Source organism: Stegastes partitus, unplaced genomic scaffold (genome assembly GCF_000690725.1).
Source record: "Stegastes partitus isolate 25-593 unplaced genomic scaffold, Stegastes_partitus-1.0.2 Scaffold281, whole genome shotgun sequence".
NCBI lineage: Eukaryota > Metazoa > Chordata > Actinopteri > Pomacentridae > Stegastes > Stegastes partitus.
In genome coordinates this window covers 105146-128479 of record NW_007578012.1, presented here as the reverse complement: position 1 = coordinate 128479, position 23334 = coordinate 105146, and the positions used below count along the sequence as shown (strand labels likewise).

The 23334-nt window shown below is 43.8% G+C and overlaps 2 protein-coding genes across 2 annotated transcripts; both read right to left on the bottom strand.

The window, feature by feature from the left end:
* Positions 1-296: 296 nt before the first annotated feature.
* slc25a20 (solute carrier family 25 member 20) lies at positions 297-8662 on the bottom strand. The gene is made up of 10 exons (XM_008282674.1): positions 8564-8662; positions 8332-8448; positions 6962-7054; positions 6754-6881; positions 6555-6645; positions 6255-6372; positions 3874-3946; positions 3672-3781; positions 2858-2982; positions 297-967 (listed from the first exon to the last, which is right to left on the bottom strand). The coding sequence occupies exons 2-10, from the start codon at positions 8434-8436 to the stop codon at positions 905-907; spliced, it is 906 nt and encodes a 301-aa protein (XP_008280896.1). The 5' UTR covers positions 8437-8448; positions 8564-8662; the 3' UTR covers positions 297-904.
* A 1508-nt stretch (positions 8663-10170) lies between these two features.
* Positions 10171-23188, bottom strand: nckipsd (NCK interacting protein with SH3 domain). The gene is made up of 13 exons (XM_008282672.1): positions 22265-23188; positions 21265-21377; positions 20971-21181; positions 19170-19245; positions 18440-19008; positions 16337-16507; positions 14971-15057; positions 13610-13748; positions 13436-13516; positions 13067-13195; positions 12312-12401; positions 12050-12222; positions 10171-11845 (listed from the first exon to the last, which is right to left on the bottom strand). Exons 1-13 carry the CDS (start codon positions 22433-22435, stop codon positions 11621-11623), a joined length of 2235 nt encoding a protein of 744 aa, XP_008280894.1. The 5' UTR covers positions 22436-23188; the 3' UTR covers positions 10171-11620.
* Between the last annotated feature and the right edge of the window lie 146 nt (positions 23189-23334).

The window sequence follows — 23334 nt, the reverse complement described above, 5'->3', positions numbered from 1 at the left end:
GCCTCTTGTCAGGTTACAACAACAACAACACACAGTAACACAGCACAGAATAAAATGTCTGTTCAAAACAGCATGTTTTTAAATCTTTCTTTGTAAAGCCTGGATGTGTTTTATTTGCTCCTGAATGAAGGGGTTTTTGTTTGGACTCATTATTTGGGCAACAACAAACTAGATCAAATATATGAATAAGCACAGCTAGTCGAGGCTTGTGACTCCATCGGTTCTATATTCTTTTAATAAAACTAAACAAACAAGAAAAAAGAAGAAGTTGGACAAAAAAAAAAAAAGCACAGCAGTGACATTTCTATAGATGGATTTTATTTTCTATACATGCTGACATTCACTGACTTATCAATCACTCCCATCATGACTACTCTCATAAGTGGACATTAGACAAACAGAAAGTGAAGATTACATCCCCGGCCACTGGGCGGACCGTGAGCGGACATGATGCCGACAGTTTGAAGGCGTCTATTGCTGAGAGAGCGAACACACACAGTTCAACAAAATGCACCTTTTCCCTGATATGTGCTCCGGCTCGCAGATAACAAAAGGTAAGGCACAACATGTTCACTTCACTCCTTTTCTTATTTAAAAAAAAAACAAACCAACAGAATAAAAAAAAATCTAAAAATAAAAGGAGTGAGAACATTCGACTGTGTGTGTGAGTTTGTGTGTTTTCTGGCACCGTCACAGAGTCGCCACAACATCTCTGCACCGAACTCTCAGCAGGTCTCGATGATCCACGTGTTCTACAGTACCACAACACTTCAATGATAATCAAGTTTAGGACAATTCTTAAAATCTCTTTATGTCTTTAGATGCTCTGTGTGTTTATGTGTGTGTGTGTGTGTGTGTGTGTGTGTGTTCCTGGGATTGACAGCGAGGCGACGTTGAGCCTCCATCACAGGTCCGGCGCTAGCCAGTTCAGGAACTTCATCGCCAGCTCGAATCCTAAGAAACAAGCCTGAAAGCAAAAACAAAACCAGAACAGTTTGTGTGTGTTAGAGATGAAACAGTCGCTCTTTTGTTTTCTGTGATCAAATGTTGAACAATAAAAGTCCTTTTTAACACATAAATAATGACTGTGTTCTTATTCTGTATCCCTGAGTTCACTTTAAGCTTTTATCAGTTTTCGTTTGGTGAAAAAAAACAACCAATACGAGCTTTAAAGCACATTTTAGAGGAAACAATTATTTGTTTTCTTGAGAAGATACAAGAGATGCTCATCAACATATAAACAGCCTCCTGTACGACTGCCCCGGCTTTGAGTTTTCTAACTTTACAGATTAAACTTCAGAGGTGTAACATGTTGATTTAAAACAAGCTATTCTAGATGTTTCCTCTGTCCACTGACGTGTTTTTTTTTTTACTTGTTAAAACAAAAGCACATCATGAAACACAAAATAAAAACCAAAATCATCATATTTGCTGGTGTGGAAATAGAAAACATGCAGAACCTGATCTGATGGAAGAGAAGAAAAATGCATTTTTGTCTTTCAATATTTTATGTTGTGGCTTTTTTCAGTATAAATCTAAACTGCATTCAATGCAGGGGTCTCAAACTCGCGGCCCGTGGGCCAATTGAGGCCTGCTGGACGATATTTTGTGGCCCCCTTGATAGTGTTTTTCTCACATGCACCTGGGCGTTTTATATTTTTATCACTTGTGGGCCACCATGAACATGAAACAACAACGTCAGTCACTTGAAACGTGATCCAGGAGTGTCACCGAGTGGAGGGAACATACATCCTGTCACCCAGTGCAAATGTGTTTCTTTTGTTTTTTTCTGTCTGTGTGAAAAGCTCTTCTCCACCATGAACTGCAATAAGTCAAAGTCCAGGTCCAAACGTACTGCTGAGCATCTTCAAGCCTCACTGAGGGTCTCAAATGCTTCCTCCCTCAAGCTAGATGTGGCTCAGCTGTAAGAGGAAGCGCTGCAGGTCTCTGGCAGTAAGGAGGAGGTAAAACGAGCCTATGTTCTGAAGAACCTTTCATGTTCTGAAGAAGATTGGATCAGTTGTACTTTTTTTGAATACCTGGAACCCTTTGTTGGGGGGATACTCGATGCAGCCCAGCCTCACCCAGACTCTACCTCCAGCAGTTTGAGAGCCCTGATTTAATGCATTTCATTCCTTGTAAACATACTAAAGCTGCAGTCAGAATGTTTGTCTCCCCCTTCTGGCAGTGACAGGGACTCACACAAACACTGCTGTCATCTCTCCTCTATACCAAGTTTCTTTCTTATCTGGAGACTCACAAACTTTTCTTGAACACTTCCAAGGTTTCTCCACCAGTAGATGTCGCCTATTGTCTCTTTCACTGACGTTGTTCCCTTCTTCAGGTTTGGAAAACCGGTCACTGCCGGTTAAAGTCAAACACATGGCGACCGGTGTGCCAGCGTGGGAGTGTCGTCTCAGACAGACACATGACCTTCATCTACCTTTATTACAAGACACGTTCATGACTAAATCATGACGCTGCTAAATGTCCAAATCTAGCATCCAGCTCGTCCACCACGTTACAGAGCAGGGCTGCAATCTGTCACTTATTTTCTTAACTAATCTGCGAGTTGTTTGGTCTATACAACGTCAGAAAGCGGTGAAAAATGGTAATCAGATTACAAATCATCATCACAGACAAATGTCCTGATTTGTCCACAACCCACAGATATCCAGATTACTGTCACAGGAGTAAAGACACCAGAAAATATTCACATTTAAGACACTGGGATCAGAGAACTTTCCTTAAAAACATCACTTAAAACAACTAATCTATTCTGAGAAAAGTCAACAACTGATGAGTTAATCATTGCCGTTCCGTGAGAAGGCTGAAGAACAAGTGAAGCACCACTCACTGCGTTTGCAGGGAACGCTCTGAGCATGACAGCGTTGAAGCCTTTGTACAGCGAGGTCACTCCCTCCTCCCTGACCAGCTCCCGCAGAACGTCCCGGAAGCCGTTGGGATACTTTCCTTCAGGAGCTGAAGGGCAAAGACGCAGCGTTAAGGCACAACACAAACCTGCCTGTCAAAGAAAAAGTGAAAAACGAAGATATTGTACCAGAAGCAGAAAGTCAAAGGCAGCAGAACTTAATTTCTTGTTGTTGGAAAATCATCTCATGACTTTAATCTCTGAAGCTGCTGTTTACGTACAAGTTGCTCTCGACAAGTAGAGAATAGTTTTCTACTGGTGCAACGTCATTTATTATGAAATACACATTTTTTATGATGCAATACTGATTTTTATATTTGCATATGAAGTGTTTTTGTGGATTTTTGCACTGAAGAGGAAGCACTTTTTTCTAATTTCATTGTACATTTGTATATTGACAATAACAATTTCCATTCTATACTCTCAGTACTTGCAGACATCCCGGCACACGGATAGAAAATCTTCACAGATACTAAAGGCTAGATTTTCCACCAGCTATTTTAGTGTTGAGGTATGTACACTTTATTCTCACAGAGAACTGAACTGAGGACCATTTTAAAAACCAAAACACACAGTAGCACCAGCCTGCTGAAACCTCTGAGGCTGTAAAGTATCAGGATTAGAAAAAAAAACATGATTTTCAACATCAACAGGGTGAAGACTGACTTCTGTTCTGGACATCCAGCAAACACACGCTGGTCCTCACATGAAACTCATCACAGCTTGTGTAAAATCAAACCTGTTTGGAAGCGAGACTTGAGTACGTCGGGCGGGATGGCGACGGCCCAGTTGAAGATTCCAGCCATTCCTCCAGCGAACAGCACGCTGGGAATACTGAGGTCGTTGTGGCTGCAGGGAGAAGACGACAGGTCCTGCTGCTCAGACGCCGTTTTTATACCAGACGGCTGCAAACAACGCCGCCGGCGTGAGCAAACACTCACCTTTTTCCTGCCGGCGTGAGGAGGTTCTTTAACCACTCGTAAGACGTGAAGTACATCCCGCTCGCTGGAACGTCTGAGTTGCAAAACAAACCAAAAGAAAAAAATCCAGCGAGTTGAGTCGCAACACTCAGTTCTGCACAACAACCTCCAGAACACACACAGCCTCTGATTATACATAATGAAGGGGATATATTTCTATGTAACCACACAATGATTTACTGCTGTGATGTTTTTGTCTTTACAAAAACACATTAAGAAAGATTCTGTAAAAACAACCTACAGGTGAAAACACACAAACTTAATAATGACCGCACAGACGTTATTAACAAGCTGTTAATTTAGTTCGATGTCTTCAAAAGCACCTGATAAAAGAGAGCCCCACAAGCCCAAATTAAGCTTCACGCTGGGGAATAACGAAGCTGCAGTACTACGACCTGCTTCTGTAGTCATGATTTAGCTTCCTACAACTCTGTCCGACTCCTGAAGGACGGTCTCAGTCTGCAGTTGCCTTTTTTTCTCCAGTCAAAACCATACTAAGTATACAGCTAAACCCAGCGTCCTCTTTACCCAGCATGCCTCTCAGCTGCTCGGGTGTGTTGTGTCGCTGATGTCGCCTCGAGCTGTCAGACACGAGGATCTACAGAAGCTCGTTTCCTTCTTTCTCCACAACGACAGACTTATAAAAAACGTTCGAATTTGTCGTTTTCAGGCTCAGTCAACGCTGACTCGAGGGAAATTATCACACGATTTAGGAGATATCACAGAGAAAAAGCTCTTAAGCAGCTTTATCACATACAGAACCCTCCACATGTGTTTTACTGGCGGAGTGAAAAATTCAACTTTTGCTACTTCTATGCGGAAAAACTGTGAATTTTTACTTAACATATATACATGAAGGGAACTGTATGAACATCAATACATATATTATATGCGCAGGCATAAATACACTATCGCTGTTTAAGAATCCTTGGGTTGCTGTGACAACAATGGTCATTTTACCATCATTAAGTACATTTTACTTTGGAAAGCAGCACTGCAGTATTTGTTCTGCTGTACTTTTGGTCATTTTATCCTGGTAAAAATACTTATTTCTAGTCTAGTTTTTGTTTGATTTATTTGTCCTGGTTAATAAAGTAGGGCTGCAAGGTGGCGCAGTTGGTAGCACTGTTGCCTCGCAGCAAGAAGGTCACTGGTTTGCGTCCCGGTGAGGACACCCGGGATCTTTCTGCGTGGAGTCTCCATGTTCTCCCCGTGCAGCGTGGGTTCTCTCCAGGTTCTCCGGCTTCCTCCCACACAGTCCAAAAACATGTTGAGGTTAATTGGTGATTGTAAATTGTCCGTAGGTGTGAATGTGAGTGTGCTTGGTTGTCTGTCTCTAAGTGTAGCCCTGTGATAGACTGGTTACCTGTCCAGGTAACCTGCCTTCACCCTGAGTCAGCTGGGATAGACTCCAGCCCCCCGCGACCCTAGTGAGGATTAAGTGGTGTATAGATAATAGATGGATGGATGGATGGATGGGTTAATAAAGTTGTCTTGCATGTCATGTGACTCACAGCACAGGTGCAGCGCGGGAGAGAGATCGGTCGGGTTAAGCGGCCAATTTTACATCCCGTCTGCTGTTATTTATTTTCTGGTCATCCAGGAGAACACAGTAATTACTGACCTTAAGAAATATTCAGAGAACCGTATAATTTGTTTAGAGAGAATGAAAGAGATTCGAATGTGATATTGTCATGTCTGTGTTATAGCTTTCATGGTGTACCAGACATGTAGCTTCTGTGAAGATGAAACCTTCTGGTGGACGTCAGTACGACGCGTGGACTCTTTCAGTGACCAGCAGTTACAAACACAGTCTGCCTAGAAATAGCACTCAAGCTTTTGCTGCTTTTCTTTTGACTCTTTCCTTTTGTCTAATTGTGACAAAATCATCAGTTTCACTCTCGTGTTTGTGACACTTTTGCAGGACGCTGTATGCAGACCTCTAAATGCTCTGCTGTCCTCCTGTTGACCAGTAGGATGTTTTTATGAGACAATACCCACGGTTGTGCAGACACACAAAGACGCAGTGGAGGCAGAAATGTGCCGAGCAAAGGCAGTGATGTCGACAACGTGGGATGTAAAATCCCTTTAAAGACGATCTGGTTGTTTTATGACACAAATGCATTAAACGTGTTTGTTCAGTCGTCACACGAAGCGGTTCGGTGAATGTAAACAGACACTTTGTTTGTTCAGAGGAAACCTCCGCGGGGCTGCTTTAAGAGAGTGACTGGTTCTCCATTAAGTCTTCCTGTTGTTGGATCGACTAAATATAAACATCCTGAACTAAATGAACTAATTCTGACGAATATAAAACATGTAATTAAAGAACTGAACAGAAGCACCTCTCATGAGGGTGAGGGCGGTGCCTTTGTAGATGCCTCTGATTCCAGACTGCTTGTACAGCTGTTTGACACAGTCCATGGGTCCTGCATACTTCACCTCTCCTGTCGATGCCTGAATCTGCAATCACACACATCACACGCACATTATTTCACACTTGATGGATATTTCGTCCAAAAAACTCCTTCAGATTTGAAGCAACTAAACATCTGTGACAAGAGGAGCCTGATTAAACAACAAAACTATTTCGTGGACTCAGTTGGTGATTAGATCCTGGCTATCTGCACAGAGTGACCTCTGACCTGTAGGAGACATTTGATGCGCTCTCCAGGAGCCATGATGGCCGTGGTGAAGACACCGGACAACATCCCTGCAGCAAACAGCTGTGGATACCTGCAGGAGACGAGAGAAAGCGGCTGACGCACAGACAGGCTACCACCCGCACAGCGTTCAGAACGGTGACGTAACACCACGACCACCTGCGACAGAGCAATCACCTACGTGAGGATTTCATCGGGGGTTCTCTGTTGTAGCTTCTTGCCCAGCCCGAATCCAAAGAAGCAGACGGCAAACATGGGTGTAACGCCGATGATTGGGGCTGCCATGCCTTTGTAGAGTCCTTTCACTCCCTGTAGAGGAAGAAGATGAGGGATCAGCGGGAGGAAGGAAAGACATGGACTCCAAAGATTACAGCAGCGAGCGTCCTCACCTCTTTGGCTAAAGTCTTTTTAAAACAATCCATGGTCCCATTGTACAGGAGGATCTCGCCAGGTTTGGCTTTGGGTTGAGTCTGTAAACGCACCTGAAAGAAAAAGAGGATGAAGTCTGTTTAGCTCACGATATAAAAGTAACTGCTGTTCTGTAAGCATGTAGTTACACTACACAGTATTAAACACTAGTTTTCCATAAACTTTGGAGCGTTTTTTGATAGCTGGGTTTCCACAAACTCATCTGGCATCACAAAGTCCTGAAATCAACGTCGGTATTTATGATATTGTGGCTGAATCCACGTGAAGGTGACTGGAGGCTGATGTCGGAGACGTTAGAACGATTCGATGATGTTTAGACGGTGCAGATGTAGACGTAGCTGTTTATCGATTCACTTTATAAATACCTCTCTCATCCCTGTTTCTAACACCTGAAGAATTCGTACAGTGCTGTTATGTTCTGCTGCACTTTTAATGCCTATCTTTTTGGGGTTTTTTGCAGCTAAACTGTTTTTACGTCTGCTGATGCACCTCGGTGACACATTCATGAATATTTCAGCTTCTAAAACACGAGCTTTGTTGCTGTATTTTGGCTCAGGTTACAAGAAATGTATTATCTTTGGGTTTTGTGTTGCCGTTTGGACAAAAGAAGCCCCTTGAAGAGAACGGATTATAAACAGTTATGTGGTGAATTCTCATAATAATCTACCAATTAGCAGACAATGACAACGATCAGTTGAGCGTGACATCAGTGGGATGTAATCACTGGGTGCCTATAAATACACATGTCCTGTATCATGTTTAGTATCTGGCTGCTGATAGGGACGACATGTACGCTGCAGCTCTGGCAGACACACAAAACACATTCAATTCAGAAGAGAAGCTCTAAACGAATGCTGATCTCGTCGCTGGATGTTCACGTACCAACGTTTACGTCAGTGTTGTGTTTACAGCTTGTTTTCTAGCAGGACGCGAATAAACTGTTTAAACATTAACTTGTTGGCCAGACGAACGACAAGTCCTGAAATCACCTCTTTTGAATAACAAATCCTGAGTATTAGTTGACCAACACTGTGTCTGCAGTAAGCTGATCACATATTTATCTGTATTCAGGAGTGTGGTGCAGCAGAAACCCTCCTGCATTCAGGTGAGCAGGAGGCCAGAGCAGCTGACTCATGCATCAGGCTGAATGTGGGTCAAAGGGCTGCAGCAGTAGCAGAGCTGATCCTCAGAGCTCCCCGCAGAAACACCAACACACTCAACAGCACCAGCAGCAGACCTGCACACAGCTGACTCAGGCCGTGTGTGTGCGAGGTCACCACACAGACTGTGTGTGTTGGTAACGCGGTGACACGTCCACACACGGACTTACTTTGATGGTGTCCAGCGGGTGTCCGGCGAAGACGAGGCAAACACCTCCGAAGCCTCCCGCGAAGAAGTTCTTCAGCGGGCTGATCGGCTGCGGCTGTTTGGACATTTTGACTTTCAGCTGCAGGAAGAAAAGACAAAAAAAAACACAAAACACGAGAGCAGCGAGTGAAACAAAACAAACAACAACAAAAAAGACACGGAGAGAAAGCAGGAAACAGTGACTAACATCCTACCTGTCCGGCTTTTCCTTTGGGAGATATGTGTGTGTGTGCTGCTGTCAGTCCGCTCTGCTGGACCTTTGCCCCACTTACTCACCCGGACCGCTCTGACTGCAACACCGCTTCACTCCAGTCCGTCTCTGTTTGGGGTCCGGGTGGAAACTTTCAAGTTTGAACGAAATAGACCTAAAATAGTCGTATAAAGTGCTTTTCTTTCTTTCGTTCTTTCTTTCTTTCTCATCTATCTTTCTCATCTATCTGTCTATCTATCTATCTATCTATCTATCTATCTATCTATCTATCTATCTATCTATCTATCTATCTGTCTATCTATCTATCTATCTATCTATCTATCTATCTATCTATCTATCTATCTATCTATCTATCTTCATTTTTAAAAAGAAATTAAAAAGGAAGACTAATAACTTGTTCTTTTATTGTATTTTATGGCACAGAAGCAGGTAAATCCAATGAAGAAAAGCAAAAACAAAAAGACAACAGATGCAGAAATTCAAAACACAACAGATCAACAATAATAAATACTAGTACTTAACCTTATTCAGGACTTTTGGGTTCTTTTGGACCCCAGGCCATTTGGTTTAGGTGACAGGAATTGTTTTTTTATTTTATAGGATTTTTTTTTATATAAAAAGAGGGACATCTGTCATGCATTTGAAACCAAAAATACATCAACTTGTCAGAAAATTTATTTAACATAGTATAAAAGCCTGTAATGAATACCAACAAATATTTTGCACATACTCTTTCTTGGGGTCCAATAGACCCTGAAAGACCTTCTACGTATGGCAACATGAAAGTCCTGAATAGGGTTAAGCAAAAAAATAAAAACAGTCACAGTTATTTGTATAGCTTATTCAAAACACACATACTCTAACAGATTTCCTGACCAGTGTTGGTTATCAGATAAGGTTAAGACCGCACAACCTTATAATCTAAAGATTCTCTAATAGCAAGCATATTGGTGACATTGGAGAGGAGCGACTCCCTGTCACGAGGAAGAGACCTCCAACAGAACCAGGCTCAGCGAGGGCGGACATCTGCCACGACCGGTCGGGGGGATGGGTAAAGGGGAGGCAGAACAGGATAGCAGAGATAAAGCATAAACACTGGACGGGTTGGTGGAACCAGTGGCTGCAGATCAGACCTGAGCAGCTCCAGAGCCAGAAATACCTGTAGAGCTGGAGAGTAAGAAAAGACACACCACAAACTATAGGGGCAATATGCAATGCAAAGTCTAAAAAGCAATAAACTGACATAATCAAGTAAAGCTATAAAAATAGGTTTTAAGTGGTGATTCAAAAGAAATCCCTGATTCTCCTCAGGCAGGTTGTTCCAGACAAGAGACAGAGAAAAAACAAAAAACATCGATTCTCAAAGGAAGGGTGCTGAGAACAACAGGTACTAAAATAAAGGACCATTTTCGCTCATGCTGAACTCTGTGTCTGCTGGACATGCTTGCCTGCATTCAATCTGCTGCCAAAATTCAGAGTTTCTTGTGTCCTGAGTGTGATTTGAAAACACAGTCTACAGTTCTGTCATGTTGTGAACTTTACCAACATATTCTGTCACACAGTTACTCTCACAACAACAAGTCTGACAACTTTCACTGTTAAAATATAGCTTTATTAGTTGTATTATAACACAGTCGCAGCACTTTTGCGGACAATGTTAATCATGGAGACGCTCACCGCTCACACACACCCACACACACACACACACACACACTGTAAACAGACACGCAATTAATCAAAGGATGAACACTCGAACATGAACTAAAATCTGATATCACTTCTGGATTGTGTCAACCTTCCAGACGGAGAAGCCATGCCAGGGACAAAATCAGACAAGACGGGAGAACAACATCAATCACTACGTTATTGGCAGAAATCAGGGAAGGTACAGTTTGCTGTTAAAGTATTAAAACCACAAGGAGATAAAAAATAAATGCCCTGTGTTTCCTCTCCTTTCACTTTCAGCAGGAACATGAAGATTCTAACTGGAAATCAACGATGGATCACGTCAGATAATAACACTCTTCGTCTCCATGAAGCCACAGCTCACGTCAGCCAAGACTAAGTTGTTATAAAGCCTTATTGCAGCATGGTTAGTTTGAATCTGTAAACAGTCATGAACATCTTATGGAGCTTTGCATGTGCAGGTACAGAGCGGATATTTTAAGGTGCTGGAGAAGCTGAAAGTACCAGACTGAGATAACTGTAGACGCAGGCAAGACTCAATATGCAGCAGCAACGTACTCAGCTAGAAGCTCAGTGATGGCAACACGTGAGCCGGAGTGTGCTTTTCTCACTAGAAGAGTAAAAGTTCAAGTTGTTCTACTCGACCTTAATTTGAATTATGAGAGGATGAATGAAAGAGAAAGTCAATTTTCAGAGTGCAGTACTCCATAAAGAAAACAATGCTCAGTATCACACAGTAGTTTGGTCCCACTGAAAGGGAAGCCCGTAAAGGTCCAAAGCATTCGCTCAACTCTCAAATAATGGCACCATCGCATGTATCCAAACAGCAGATTTAAACCTTTAAATGTTCTCTGAAATAAATTTGGTTCGGGTTAGTTTGGTAGGCGTCAGCTTCAGCTGTGGCTGCTGTCACTTTAGCTTCAAAATACTTGTAAGTACATGCAGTTAGTCCATGTAAGGTTTATAAGGTCGTTATTGCTAAGAATTCACTTTGAGAACAGCTTCGATGTTTGGCCTGTGTTTTGGCGATTTTTAATTTCCAAGTATGACAAAACTTTGCAGGTTTGTTTTGTGCATTTGTCATATTTTTCTCCGATCCCACTTATTGTTCAAATATAACACTTTAGAGAAGGGAACAGCTTTGAAAACCGTAACATCTTTATGAAATGAACGTCATATCCGCGCTGCAGCTCTGGAGTCCCAGAAAACACTGGCAGAGCTGGTTTGTCTCAGCACAGGCTGGCACAGAACACAAGTTGTCCTCAAACATCTGCTCTTCCTCCTCCGAGCTTCACCGCGCCTCCCTGCAGCAGACGGGAGCAGACTACAGTGTGTGAGCATGATACTGATATGGTTAGTCCTGGTTCTCACAGATCTGTGGGAACTCCTTGTAAATCTGCTGCACGATTAGCTTATCCATCTGTTTCGCTGTCGCGCTCCCCTCGTCCTCTCCTGGATCTTCTTCCTCCCTGAGAATCCTCTGCAGCGCCCCCTGCAGGTCGGACAGGCGGTGCTGGTGCTCCAGGTAGTCCGTCGAGCGCATGATGGAGTGCATGAGGGAGAGATACTCCATCCGCAGCTTCACAGGGAAGAGAAGAAGGCGATTGTGGTCAGACAAGGCAAACGATTACTGATGTAGCTCGTATTGTTTAATATGTTTAGTCTTCTGCTCAGACTTGGAAACAGGGGAACAGCCACTTGGCTCTGTCTAAAGGTAACACCTAGCAGCTCCTCTAAAGCCCTTTAATTAACACGTTACATCAGCAGCTGTGAAGTGTCTCACCTTGTCTCCAGGTGAAAGGTCAGAGATTTGTCGAACGGCGATGTCGATCATCACCATCATGTCAGTACGGTAGAAGATGTCGGCCGTCTCCCGGCTGGCGAAAACATCCTGCAGGAACTTGAGCACCGCGTGTGGTGCAGGCGGGGTGTGTTTGAACATGCACACAGGGTCATCTGGAGGGGAGGCGATAAAGGACGTCACTCTTTATCAATTCTTGAATTAGAAGAAAAACAGGAAACATGACAAACAGGAATATTTTTACCTCCTCTGTTCAGGAGCAGCAGCACTTTCTCGGACAGGATCTTCACGTTTTTCTCCTTCAGCTCCTGCATGATCACGTTGTTGCTGGGTGCTGGTTGGCACAGACGAGACGCAGACATGTAGCGCAAACAAGTATTTATCACAAAAAAATATCCTACACACCACTAACGATGACTTTGCTCCTTTTACGTTACTTCTTCCTCTGAACATCAAAACCCACAGACAGGTTAGAAAGCCATGTTATCTTTGAAAAAATTGCCAAACTTGCCAATTTTTTTCAGAACCTGTAAAAACAGAAGGGACTGTCAGATCATATGCTCTTATGTGCTGTTCTGTTTGAAAAGTTCCTCAAAATCTCGTCATTCTACAGGTCTCATTTAGAAATTAGCCAAAAAATATACCGTTTGCTCTCACCAGACGCTGTAAAAACAAACTTCTTGGCTCCTTTATCTAACCATGAAGCCTTTAGTGACGTCTACCAACACTGACATGACAAACATTCAGCTGAACTGCAGGCTGTAGAAGGAAAGGATGGAAACAATCTACAAGTGGTAGCAGTGAAACATCTATGTTATGAAGAGCTACGATGTGCTCCAATAGTTGTTCAGGTTTTTAAAACTTTCTTAAATTAAATAATCAAAGTAATTTTTTATGATATTGCACAATATTTTCGACTTCTCTCTACCTGTAGCCTCCATTTCATTGTACTTTTCCTGCTATAACTTGTGAAAAAGGGTCTACTGAAGCCATTCTCACCTGTGTGATGCAGGTTGAAGGCCAGCAGGAGGTTCAGGAAGATGTCAGGCAGCTGCTCCGTGGGATCAGAGGGAAGTCCGTCCTCCACCACACCCAGCAGAAACTGAACAAACTCAGCATTCAAGTGTTCTGCAAGCAGGGAGGGTCAGGATTAGCTCTGCTTTTTAGAATAATGCACATCTAATGCATCTAATAAATCACTCGTCAGACTTCCTGATCTATTCATCCTTTAACAATCTGCTAGATGAAGAGATAAATATGTTGTCAGGAAGCGAAACACAAAGCTTTTCAGTGCTCTGATGTTATGTGCAAATGATTACATGTCACTGCAAACACAGCAGATGTATATAATTAAAGGACGCGTCATACCGTAGTGATGATATGGCACCTGCTCCCCCATTGAGAATATCATCGTTAGCACCAAAGCTGTGTAGCACATCTTCTGGTGTTCTGGTGGAAAAAGCACACACAAAAAAAAACTGTGAACCGGAGTAAAAGAAAGATAAGAAAGAGGAAGAGACAGTGAGAAGTGAATATGATCACCTTGTGTGTCAGTTTGAAGGTCCCTGGCCAGCTCCATGGGGAGGATGGAGTTGAGCAGGGTGGAGATCAGAGCAGCGTCCAGGCTGCACATCGCCCCGAACACTTTGAGCAGCAGCAGCCGCAAAGACACGCGATGCTCCTGCAAGGTCACATGAAGGCAACAGCGAGCCGCTTCCAATCAGATTTAGACAGAACGTCACCAACATGTATAGCAACACGACAGAGACACAGGTTCACCTCACTGACATCAGCAGTACAAAAGTGAACAACAGTGAAAAAACCATCTGAACCCACAAGCAGGTTGGAAAGGCCTGTTATGGTCTCTAAAGAACTGTCAGAATGACGCCATTTGTCAGAGACAGAAACTTTAAAAACCCGAAGAATCAACAGATTGTAGACGATCCAACGGTCTTTGAACTAGTCTCCATCTGAGGAGCAGCTTCAGCAACAGACTGTTATAGACCCGCTGCTCCAAGGAACGTCACAGGAGGTCTTTCCTCCCGACAGCAACGAGACGCTTTAATGCTTCAGTCTAAGCAGTGTATTATTATATCATTTGCACATTTCTGTATCTGTATCTCTCTTATATTAATAGCAATTTCCCTGAGGTCTTGTACCGAAGGGATTAATAAAGTTTTATTCTAATTCTAATATTCTTGTAAATTTTGTTGACTTTCCTCTATATCATATTTTCTATATTTTATTTTACCTTCATTTTAAACCCTACCACAATATTCTGTGTTGTCTTTTCCCTTGTTTACCACCTTTGTTGAACAGTCATGCTGCTGCAACACCTGAATTTCCCTCTGGGATTAATAAAGTCAGTCTAAGTCTGGTCGCCTGTGGTGCACATTTAGAAAACCAAATCTGTGACATTTCTTAACCATCACTTTATTCTTCATGCCTCATTTAGATGTTCACACAATGTAAGTGTTTGCACTCGTCAGATTTGGCTAAGAAACTAAACGTTCCGCGCTCCTTGGTGCAACCATGAAGGCACCACTGATTCATCTGTGACCAACTGACAGCAACTTCTCAGCTGAACCGGCGGCGGTGTTCACACAGAGCAGGCAGGAGACAAGCAGGAAAACAGATTAAAATATAAGAAGTAAAATATCTGCAGTGGGAAGCTTCACGATTTTCTTACAATGTTGGTAACTTGGAAAAATGCTGCACATGTTGATTCTAAGGTTTTTCAGTTTTTGTAAAAATGAGCATTTTGAACGAACCCTTGCTGAGGTGTGACACTGTTTCACTCTGTTTTACTAAAAGATGATGGCGATGATGACGTTTCTTCTTGACCACACATTAGTTTACAGCTGAACTGAAATATTAAATTCTTTGCTAACATCGTATCTTACCATCTGATAGTATGAGACCAACGACAGCACGTTCTCGTAGTGGTTGGCTTTGCACATCCTCTTACACACCTCCGGATCTGCATCGGTCTGAGGACACAGACAGATTCTGGTTTTTAACAGCAGTGATTTAACAACATCACCAACCATGTAACTTCATAATCCCTTAACAGCCACAGTCTCTGGACAAACCACAGGACTTAGGACTCTATTAAGCGACTCATATGAGCATCCCAACCCCGATCTGAGTTTGGTTCAACTGCCAACGAAGAGAATTCAGCCGCCTGAAGGGTTTCCAGATCCAGGCTTTAGGCTCACTGTTGGATTTGTAGAGACGTCTGAGCCGCTCTGATCCTATCAGACATGTCTGCTGTTTACAGCACAACATCTGGACGGGTCCCGGGTTCACATCCCAGATTCATCAGAGAAAATGCTCATATTAGCATCATGATAACAGATCAGCAACATCAACTGTCCTCGGTTTCCTTGGCTCTCGTTCACTTGAATGCTTGATGAGACTGGATTTTATTTTTTATTTATAAGGCTATTACTGTTTTATTTCTTTACTTCTATACATGACTTCGTTGCTGTCCTCTAATGCAGCCCGTACCATACACGCTCAAATGATTGGATTATGCTGCAGATGCCAGCTGCTTTTACTGAGCTTGGAAAATCCAGTTTTACTTTGCACATGTAACCTGGAATAACATGCAGAACAATCCGGAGCATTTCTATCCTGAGGGCAGCTCAGGTTTTTATTTTCATCTCATTTTACTTGCAGTTGTTTTTGTTTTAGTAACTCACCTTGTCTTAAATCTTATTGACTGTTGATGGTTTTGCTACTGAATTTTGTTGCTAATTTAATCTCTTTTATTTTAATTTATGCCCACACGTTCTGTCTATTTGTGTCTCTGCTCAGCTCTACTGGAAATGAGGCCTTTACAGTATCCAGAAACTCTCATCCAGCCTATAATTTATGTTGAATTAGCAGCTTATTATTTTTCATCTCTTCTGGCACAAATCTCCTTATTTTCATTGCAGTCAAACACATTTCAGTACTGAGCATATTCATACACAGTGAGTCATCGTGGACCAGAAGCTGTGTGTTGATTTTTGGTGATTTTTATTCCAATTTCATAAATACTAATTTGCTGTTCTTGTGTTTGTTACTCTGCTGCTTGTTTAATATTTAATACCTACATTGTGAAGAAACTTTTAAAAGTGCTGTATAAATAAAGCTTTACTTATTTATGAGGGATAAATATCTGTGATAGCCGCTGTTGTGTGTGTGTGTGTGTGTGTGTGTGACAGACGCTCTGCAGCTGTTACAGACACCATGTGCGAAAGCCGCCAGCTCACAGCATCGTACCAGAATCTTGAGCAGCTCCTCGAGGTAGCAGGCGATGAGAGCGTGGTCTTCATGAAGCGCCCAGCTGCGCTGCTGGGAATCGTCCCGGTGGCGGGCGAGATCGCTGAAGATCACCTCGAGTCGCTGTTCATCGTGACACACCTGACCCTGTGGCAGCGCTGCACTCAAGTCCTACAGAGACAGAAAACATCAGCACACACCTCTGTCTGTTGGAACTTGTTCTACCAGTACACCAGGAACTTTTACCACCGAAACTCACTCAACTTATCAAGTGAAAATACATCCAAGATATAAATGATGCTGTAAATGAAACTCAGACATAAAGGAGGGCGTGTGTTACATCTGAATTTACATTTTAAAAATTCACTAATGCAAACATGCCTCCATGCCTATTTACCTGCTATGTATTTATCAGTATTCGTCTTGTTTGTGGGCACGAGGACAATCTCAGTGCAACATTCACTCTCCTTTTATCTTTGTTCTTGTCTCTATCTGCTCCTACGAGGTGTCAGAAAAGTTCCAGGACTGGTGTCACAAAAGATTTATTTCAAACCCAAACTACAAACCACGAGTTTTCCCCTTCAGACGATTAACCAGCACGTCTACAAAGAGATCCCGTTTGCTTCATTCAGACGACGTGAGAGCTGTGGCAGGACGAGTCGTGGCTGCTTCACCATGACAACCTGCTCACGACGCCCTGAGCATCCCACAGGTCCTGGCTGAGAAGAACATCTCCATGCTGGAGCAACCTCCCTACTCACCCCACCTGGCTACGTGGGATTGTTTCCTCTTCCCCGAGCTCAAGGGGATCATCAAGGGGACCCATTTAGAAGATGTTGACGACATCATGATGGCTGTGACGATGAAGCTAAGGAGGATGCATGGCGGCGTGGCAGAGAAGGCTGGGGAAGTGGGTTAGACTCCAGGAGGATTACTTGAAGGAAGAAAATTTGTAGTTTGGATTTGAAACATATCTTTTGTGACATCAGTCCTGGAACTTTTCTGACACACCCTGTAGAGGTAACCACTTGGCTTTTCAGTTTCTAAATGCTTCATTCTGGTTAAAGCATTTATTCTGGGTTCTGACTTTATGTTTGTGTTTGGTGGTGGGCAGACAGTGGATTTATCAGTTATTTCTGCTAAAAGCTGATGTCCTGCTGCTGAGATGAAGAAACAGTCAAGCTGCAGACCTTAAAACAAAAACTACATTGAACTGCATTTTTTATAACCAATTTTCTAAATGACTGGGTGGGCATCTCATTCATTTAAAAATAGGAAATGGTCAATAGTTTTTTTTACCTGTAACTAACCTCATGTTACAAAGTGCTTTACAGTGTGTTTACTATTCATCCTTTCACATTCACACACCAGTGGCGGCAGAGCTGCCATGTGAAGCGCTCACCTGCCATTAGGAACAACCTCGGCTTCAGCATCTTGGCCAGAGACGCTCAGTACACTGAGGGGATTGACACCTGAGCAATGGCTTCCCAAAGATATAAGAATATTGACTACAGCAGCTTTAAAGCATAATACTGGTGATTTTAAAGTTTCATCTGTGTGCAGGCAGCGTTGTTCTACATATTAACTGTTGTTTTCGTGCCTTAAAAAGAGGCTGCTTCCTAAAATTCAGTAAGACAACTATTACAGGAACATCTTTCTCAGGGTTTGTCAGGTCTAGGGTGGGTGTTTTATATTTAAAAGCACACTGAAGAGGCGTCCAACCACACGCAGACTATTTCAAGCTGTTTAATTGGATGAGCCAGATCACTGTGTGCACACGTGTAACTTTGTAAACACAGAATGCAGCCAAGAGCTGTCTGCAATTGTGATTCGGGTTTACATTACACACTTCCCACCTTGCACCCAGAGAAAGTGCCAGGGAACATTCAGCAGTTCATTTCGAGCTTGGCGTGACACTGCAAAGCCTCCATTTGAAAATGAGGGGCTGATATTGCGTGTGCCGCCCTCCGCGGTTCAGAACGACTAAGAAATGTCAGCTAAATGCAGACTGAGCTGTAACTCTAAACGACGCCGGTATTCTACTTTAAACTGGCCGCGCTCCAAGATGCTGAATCCACATGAGGTAATGAAAACAAATCTGACCTTGCTCTCCACCAGCGAAACGAGAACTTGCTCCAAATCGGAGGAGGCTTGAGGTAAAGCGGCCTGCAGATGGCCGACCACAACACCGACGGCGACCCGCGACAGCTCGTAACTCAAGCCCGTGTTTTTCCGCACCAGCTCGATCAGTTCAGCTCCGATAGTCATGGGAACCGGCTCAGAGGTAGTGGGGCTGCCAGGGGGGCTCTCAGCAACAGATGGGGGAGCAACAGGCCATTCAGTATCCGGCTGGTCCTCCACAGCGAGCTGTAAAGGAGCAGCGGGCTGGGAGGGCTGGGGAGGCTGGGGAGGCTGGGGAGGCTGTGGTGCCGGGCTTTTCTTTGCAGGAGCTGGCTGAGGAGGAGAGTCAGAGGGCAGCGCTTCTGCAGGAGGCGCAATGGGTTTCACACGGGATGGCACAGGGGGAGGGGGGGTGCTGGAAACACTTGGCAGACTGACATCGGAGGAGGCCTGAGAGTGGGAGGAGCCCGACTCCAAAGAGGTGGTGCTGATGGAGAGGGAGGGAGCAGGGGACGGAGGGAGGGAGGACACTCTGGAGGGGACCTCCGGCTCTGCTGAGAGAGAAGAGCTCCAGTTACAGAGAGCAAACAGAAATGACCTGACTAAGAATAGAGTGTTTGTGAAGTTCAATGCTGCAGCAGGTAGCATCAGCAAAAACTGCAGCGAGTCACACCGTCATCAGTTCGTAGGTGATGAGCGGCTGCACACAAACCTGGACGCCGGTTGTTTTTCTGTTTTTCGGGGGGAGGCGGCGTGATGGGAGCAGCGCGTCGAGGCTGAGGCGGCACCTGCAGGGAGAGACGAGGGAGAGGCCGGATTATGAACCGGGTGAAGCAGAAACTGTCCAAAAGCATCACTTCAGCAGTCATGTTAATTAACTTATGGTGGCTTGACTCATCGCTAATTTGCTACAGAATTTGCATCACAGGTTCTGAATTATTACTAAACAGAGCTGCAAAAATGTCCGTCTTCATTCATTCATATATCTTCATTGTCAGTGAATCTGAAAATCATTTTCTAGACTCACTGTTTCGTCTATAAAATTCCATAAAACATTAGAAAAGGCCCGTCACAACTTCCCTGAATTCTTGGTAAAGTTTTGTTCTGTGTAGCCAGGAGTCTAAAAACTTTCATAATGATGAAAAAAGGGTCAGAAAGCGTCACAATGAAGAAGCCGAAACCAGAGCAAGTTTTACATTTTTGCTTGAAAATGACTCACACAATCCATCCAGAAATTAAACAGCTGCCAGTAACTTTTCTGTAAACTCACGTATTGTTTAATCGAGTATGAACTGCAGCTCTACATTACAGTAAAAGTACAGTTTTTGTGCACACAGGATTTTTACAAAAAGATAATTTTGTTGTTTTCAGTAAGAGAGAAGATCCAACACATATCCTCAGCCAGGTTTGAGCGAAGGAAACTGGATCTCACGTTGGTGTTTTAACTGCTGAGCAATGGGCGTGTGTCACAAAACAGCGTTTGATCAGAACTACCACTAATTGACAGAGACGCGGAACATCAGGAACAACATGACAGCACAGGTATGCTTCTGCTGTCAATATTTCCATGACTCTCAACTCACCCCGACCACTGACAGCATTACTCATCTCCTGACAATGCAGCGTTCTGCTGGGAAACCTCGGCATTAATGTGGATGTTACTTTGACATAACACCCACCTCAATGCTGTTGCAGACCAAGCACACACATCCACACGGCAACAACACTCCCCATTAGGAGCAGCCTCCTCGGCAGGACAATGTGATCGCACTGCAAAAACTGCTCAGGAACAGCTTGAGGCAAACAGTCCAAAACACTGACCCAATCTCCAAACTCATACACAGGATGGGCTAGAGGCCCCACAGCAGAACCCAAAAGATCCACTGCCAACATCTCAACAGCTCAGGGCTCAGCTACAGACCCTGACGTGGCAGCATCAGGGAAACCTAAACAGCACGAGGTGGACGGTTTTCATGCTGTGGCTGATAGGTACAGAAGGACAGTAATAAATAACCAGCATTGCGAATTAGCTTCAAGCTAATAATGTTATTAGTATATTCATTATTGTGACAGTAACACCAAACTATCACATGCTGGAAGTTCCTGACAGATAGCTAGGAGAAGGGCTGAGAAGTCAAAACGTAGAAGCTGATAAATAATTGAAACTCTCAGCGTTACAATACAAACTGGAACAAACTTACTGAAAATCAGAGTCAAGGTTAAATGTCAACAATTCTTCGCTGACTATATAAAAATAACCACATTTAACTCATGCATTGGACAAGGTTGTGTAAAAAAAAATCAAGACAAATGCACACTTGGAATCTGTCGGGTGTCAGTTAAAGGGCATTTGAGTTCATCTTACATTGCTGCAGGGTATAACTGTTGTACTGAACCGAACTTTGTGAAAACTTGAAGCAGATATGTGCATAAATAAAAAAAATAAATAGAAAAATAAAAGGACTCTACATTTAGAGCAGCTTGGTTGGACAGTGTGTGTTTCTGTGTGCCACCTGGTAAAAGCCCTGCTCTCCTTGCATACTGTCCATGCTTCCTGATAACGGCACGCTGCCCTGACGTCCGTACTCTCGATTAAGGCCATTGGGCGGAGGAGGGGTTTGGCTGAGAGATATTTCACTGCTGGATGTGGGGATTCCTTGTTTGTGACCGGAGGAGGACGAAGTTCGCCGAGCGAGAGTTTCCTTCCTGTGATGGATCAGCTTTCTGCGACAGAGGACAGCAGCGAGTCGCATACAGCTCGTACAGAATTATGTCGTTATTGCATTGTGTTGGTCGTGCACACTCACTGCAGAACATCTCGCTGCTCAAGATTGTATTTGCCTCCGTTTTTTAAGGCCACATTGTGGATTCCCTCGATTGCTCTGTCGATAGACTGCAGCACCTCGTCCTGCTCTGGAGCCTAAAAGACAAACAGAGAGAGAGAAAAGGGAAACAGGCGAGGAGGAGATGGACACGTTAAACATTCATGATCATGGCAGCATGCTAAAGAAATTATGAAACTTTAAACAAAGCGGGACAAAATTCTGGCTTGGGGACACGGGGTGACTCCAGGCGGAAACAAACTGGGGCGGTTATCTAACAAAAACAGCCTTTTAACCAGAGTCACACGTGCCCAGCGAGGCCTCACATTCAGGCTCATTAAGTCTGCACAGCCAATGGCATTAACTACAGGAGAGAGCATTCCTCTGCTGCCAGTGTGTGAGTATGTGACACACATTACAACATGCATGCTCTGACTAGTTCCCCAGCTCCTCAGAAAGAGGAGTCTCCTCACCGCTGAGCCCATGTGGGTGTGACTGAGGGGGGAAAAAAGCTGATTTAGAGTTGTTCTGTCTAATGTAATAGATACAGAGTCACAGGAGCAGACTGTGGTGATCTGAGCAGAAACAGTGGCTCTCTGTGTTGCTGCTCTTGTCCTTGGAAGTGCTCTGTCTCATATCCTATTCTGTTTGTTCCTCCTCATCCTGTCACATCCTCCCCTGTCCCGTCCTGTATCTCCTCTCTGTCGCAGTCAGCAGCTGCAGTGCAGAGAAAAAGGCCACATAATGCAACCTTTCCAATAATTTATGGGCTCCTCTGCAAGCATACATCCTCCTGCTGCCAATGAGCAGCTCCAGCACGGCCTGCTGTGCACCGATGTACCACACTGGATGTGTCTCTCTCGATCCCATCAATTCAACCCTGCACTACGCATTCACTGGGCTCCACTTCACCCCAGGGTGCAGCGCAGCCACGGCTTGTGTTCACTCAGACCAAAGGAGGGACCATCAGGAAAGTGGTGTTTACCTGGATCTTCTCGATGTACGAGGCGGGGATGTAGCCGGTTTCTCCCGAGCTGCAGCGGGACCCCAGCCACCAGTGTTTGTTGCTCCTCTCCAGGATTAAGAAGCTTTCTCCGGCCGCGAAGTGCAGCGAGTTGGGCTCCCCGGATCGGAAGGCGTACAGAGACCGGTACATACTTTAACAACACTTTGACACCGCCAAACCACCGAGAGACGGCCACGGAAACGAGATCCGGCGACAAAAGGGCGTCCGAGTGGAAAGATCTGCTCTGCGGGAGGAGATTTGAAGCGGCTACGAAGGCATGACCACGGTGAACCGCTGCTGTCTATTTACAATGTAGCTCCGATCATCTGACCCGTCTGTTGCAGTCAGCACCGCAGGGGGCGCTGTTACGCCCTCAACACGCCCCCCAGGCATTTAAATCGAACGCAGAGCTGCTGTGCACCCAGCCAGGCATTCTAATCGGAAATAGAGCTGCTCCAACTTGAACGTTCACATTAATACACTAAAAAATAAACATAGGTGCAGCATGGCAGTCCTTCCTTTCAAACCTGACAATAAAAACCAACAAAAAAACAAAATCTAGATTCCATTAGGCACAATGGCTGTACTGAAAAAGAGGTAGAAGTACAAAAGCAAAGGAGTCAAAGCGATAAAGTAAAATCAGGCAAAAGCAGATCTAGAAAAGGATTAAATATGAGATAGAAATGTATTTTTGTCAGCACATGTTGGCCTTCAGCAAGCACATTGTCAATTACCTTTTATTTTTGTTGCGCTTATGTTAAAATATGAAGGGTAATATTTTACCTGTTATTTTATTTTCAGCAGAGAATGAGACACATTCCCAGTGACTGGCAACAGCTAGCCTGGTAGCTTAGCATTTAGCAGTGATATCTGATAACAATTACAATACATTAGTTTCCTGGCCCAAATACTGAACGTGGCGAAATGTGTAAATTATAGGTATTTTAAGACAATATATTTTTCTATAATTAACACAAATGTGAAAAATGCAATGAAAGCTTTTACAGAAAAATATTTTTCAAGCCTGAAAACAGTTCGATTTCGCGTTA

Excerpts from the sequence above, each read along its gene's own strand:
- nckipsd (XM_008282672.1), bottom strand. The coding sequence starts at position 22,435 with ATGTACCGGTCTCTGTACGCCTTCCGATCCGGGGAGCCCAACTCGCTG. Across the intron at positions 21,378-22,264 it reads CGTACATCGAGAAGATCCAG|GCTCCAGAGCAGGACGAGGT; the intron begins GTAAACACCACT and ends TTTGTCTTTTAG. Across the intron at positions 11,846-12,049 it reads ACCTTTCACCTGGAGACAAG|CTGCGGATGGAGTATCTCTC; the intron begins GTGAGACACTTC and ends TTCCCTGTGAAG.
- slc25a20 (XM_008282674.1), bottom strand. The coding sequence starts at position 8,436 with ATGTCCAAACAGCCGCAGCCGATCAGCCCGCTGAAGAACTTCTTCGCG. Across the intron at positions 7,055-8,331 it reads ACCCGCTGGACACCATCAAA|GTGCGTTTACAGACTCAACC; the intron begins GTAAGTCCGTGT and ends TTTTTCTTTCAG. Across the intron at positions 6,373-6,554 it reads GCATCAAATGTCTCCTACAG|ATTCAGGCATCGACAGGAGA; the intron begins GTCAGAGGTCAC and ends GTGTGATTGCAG.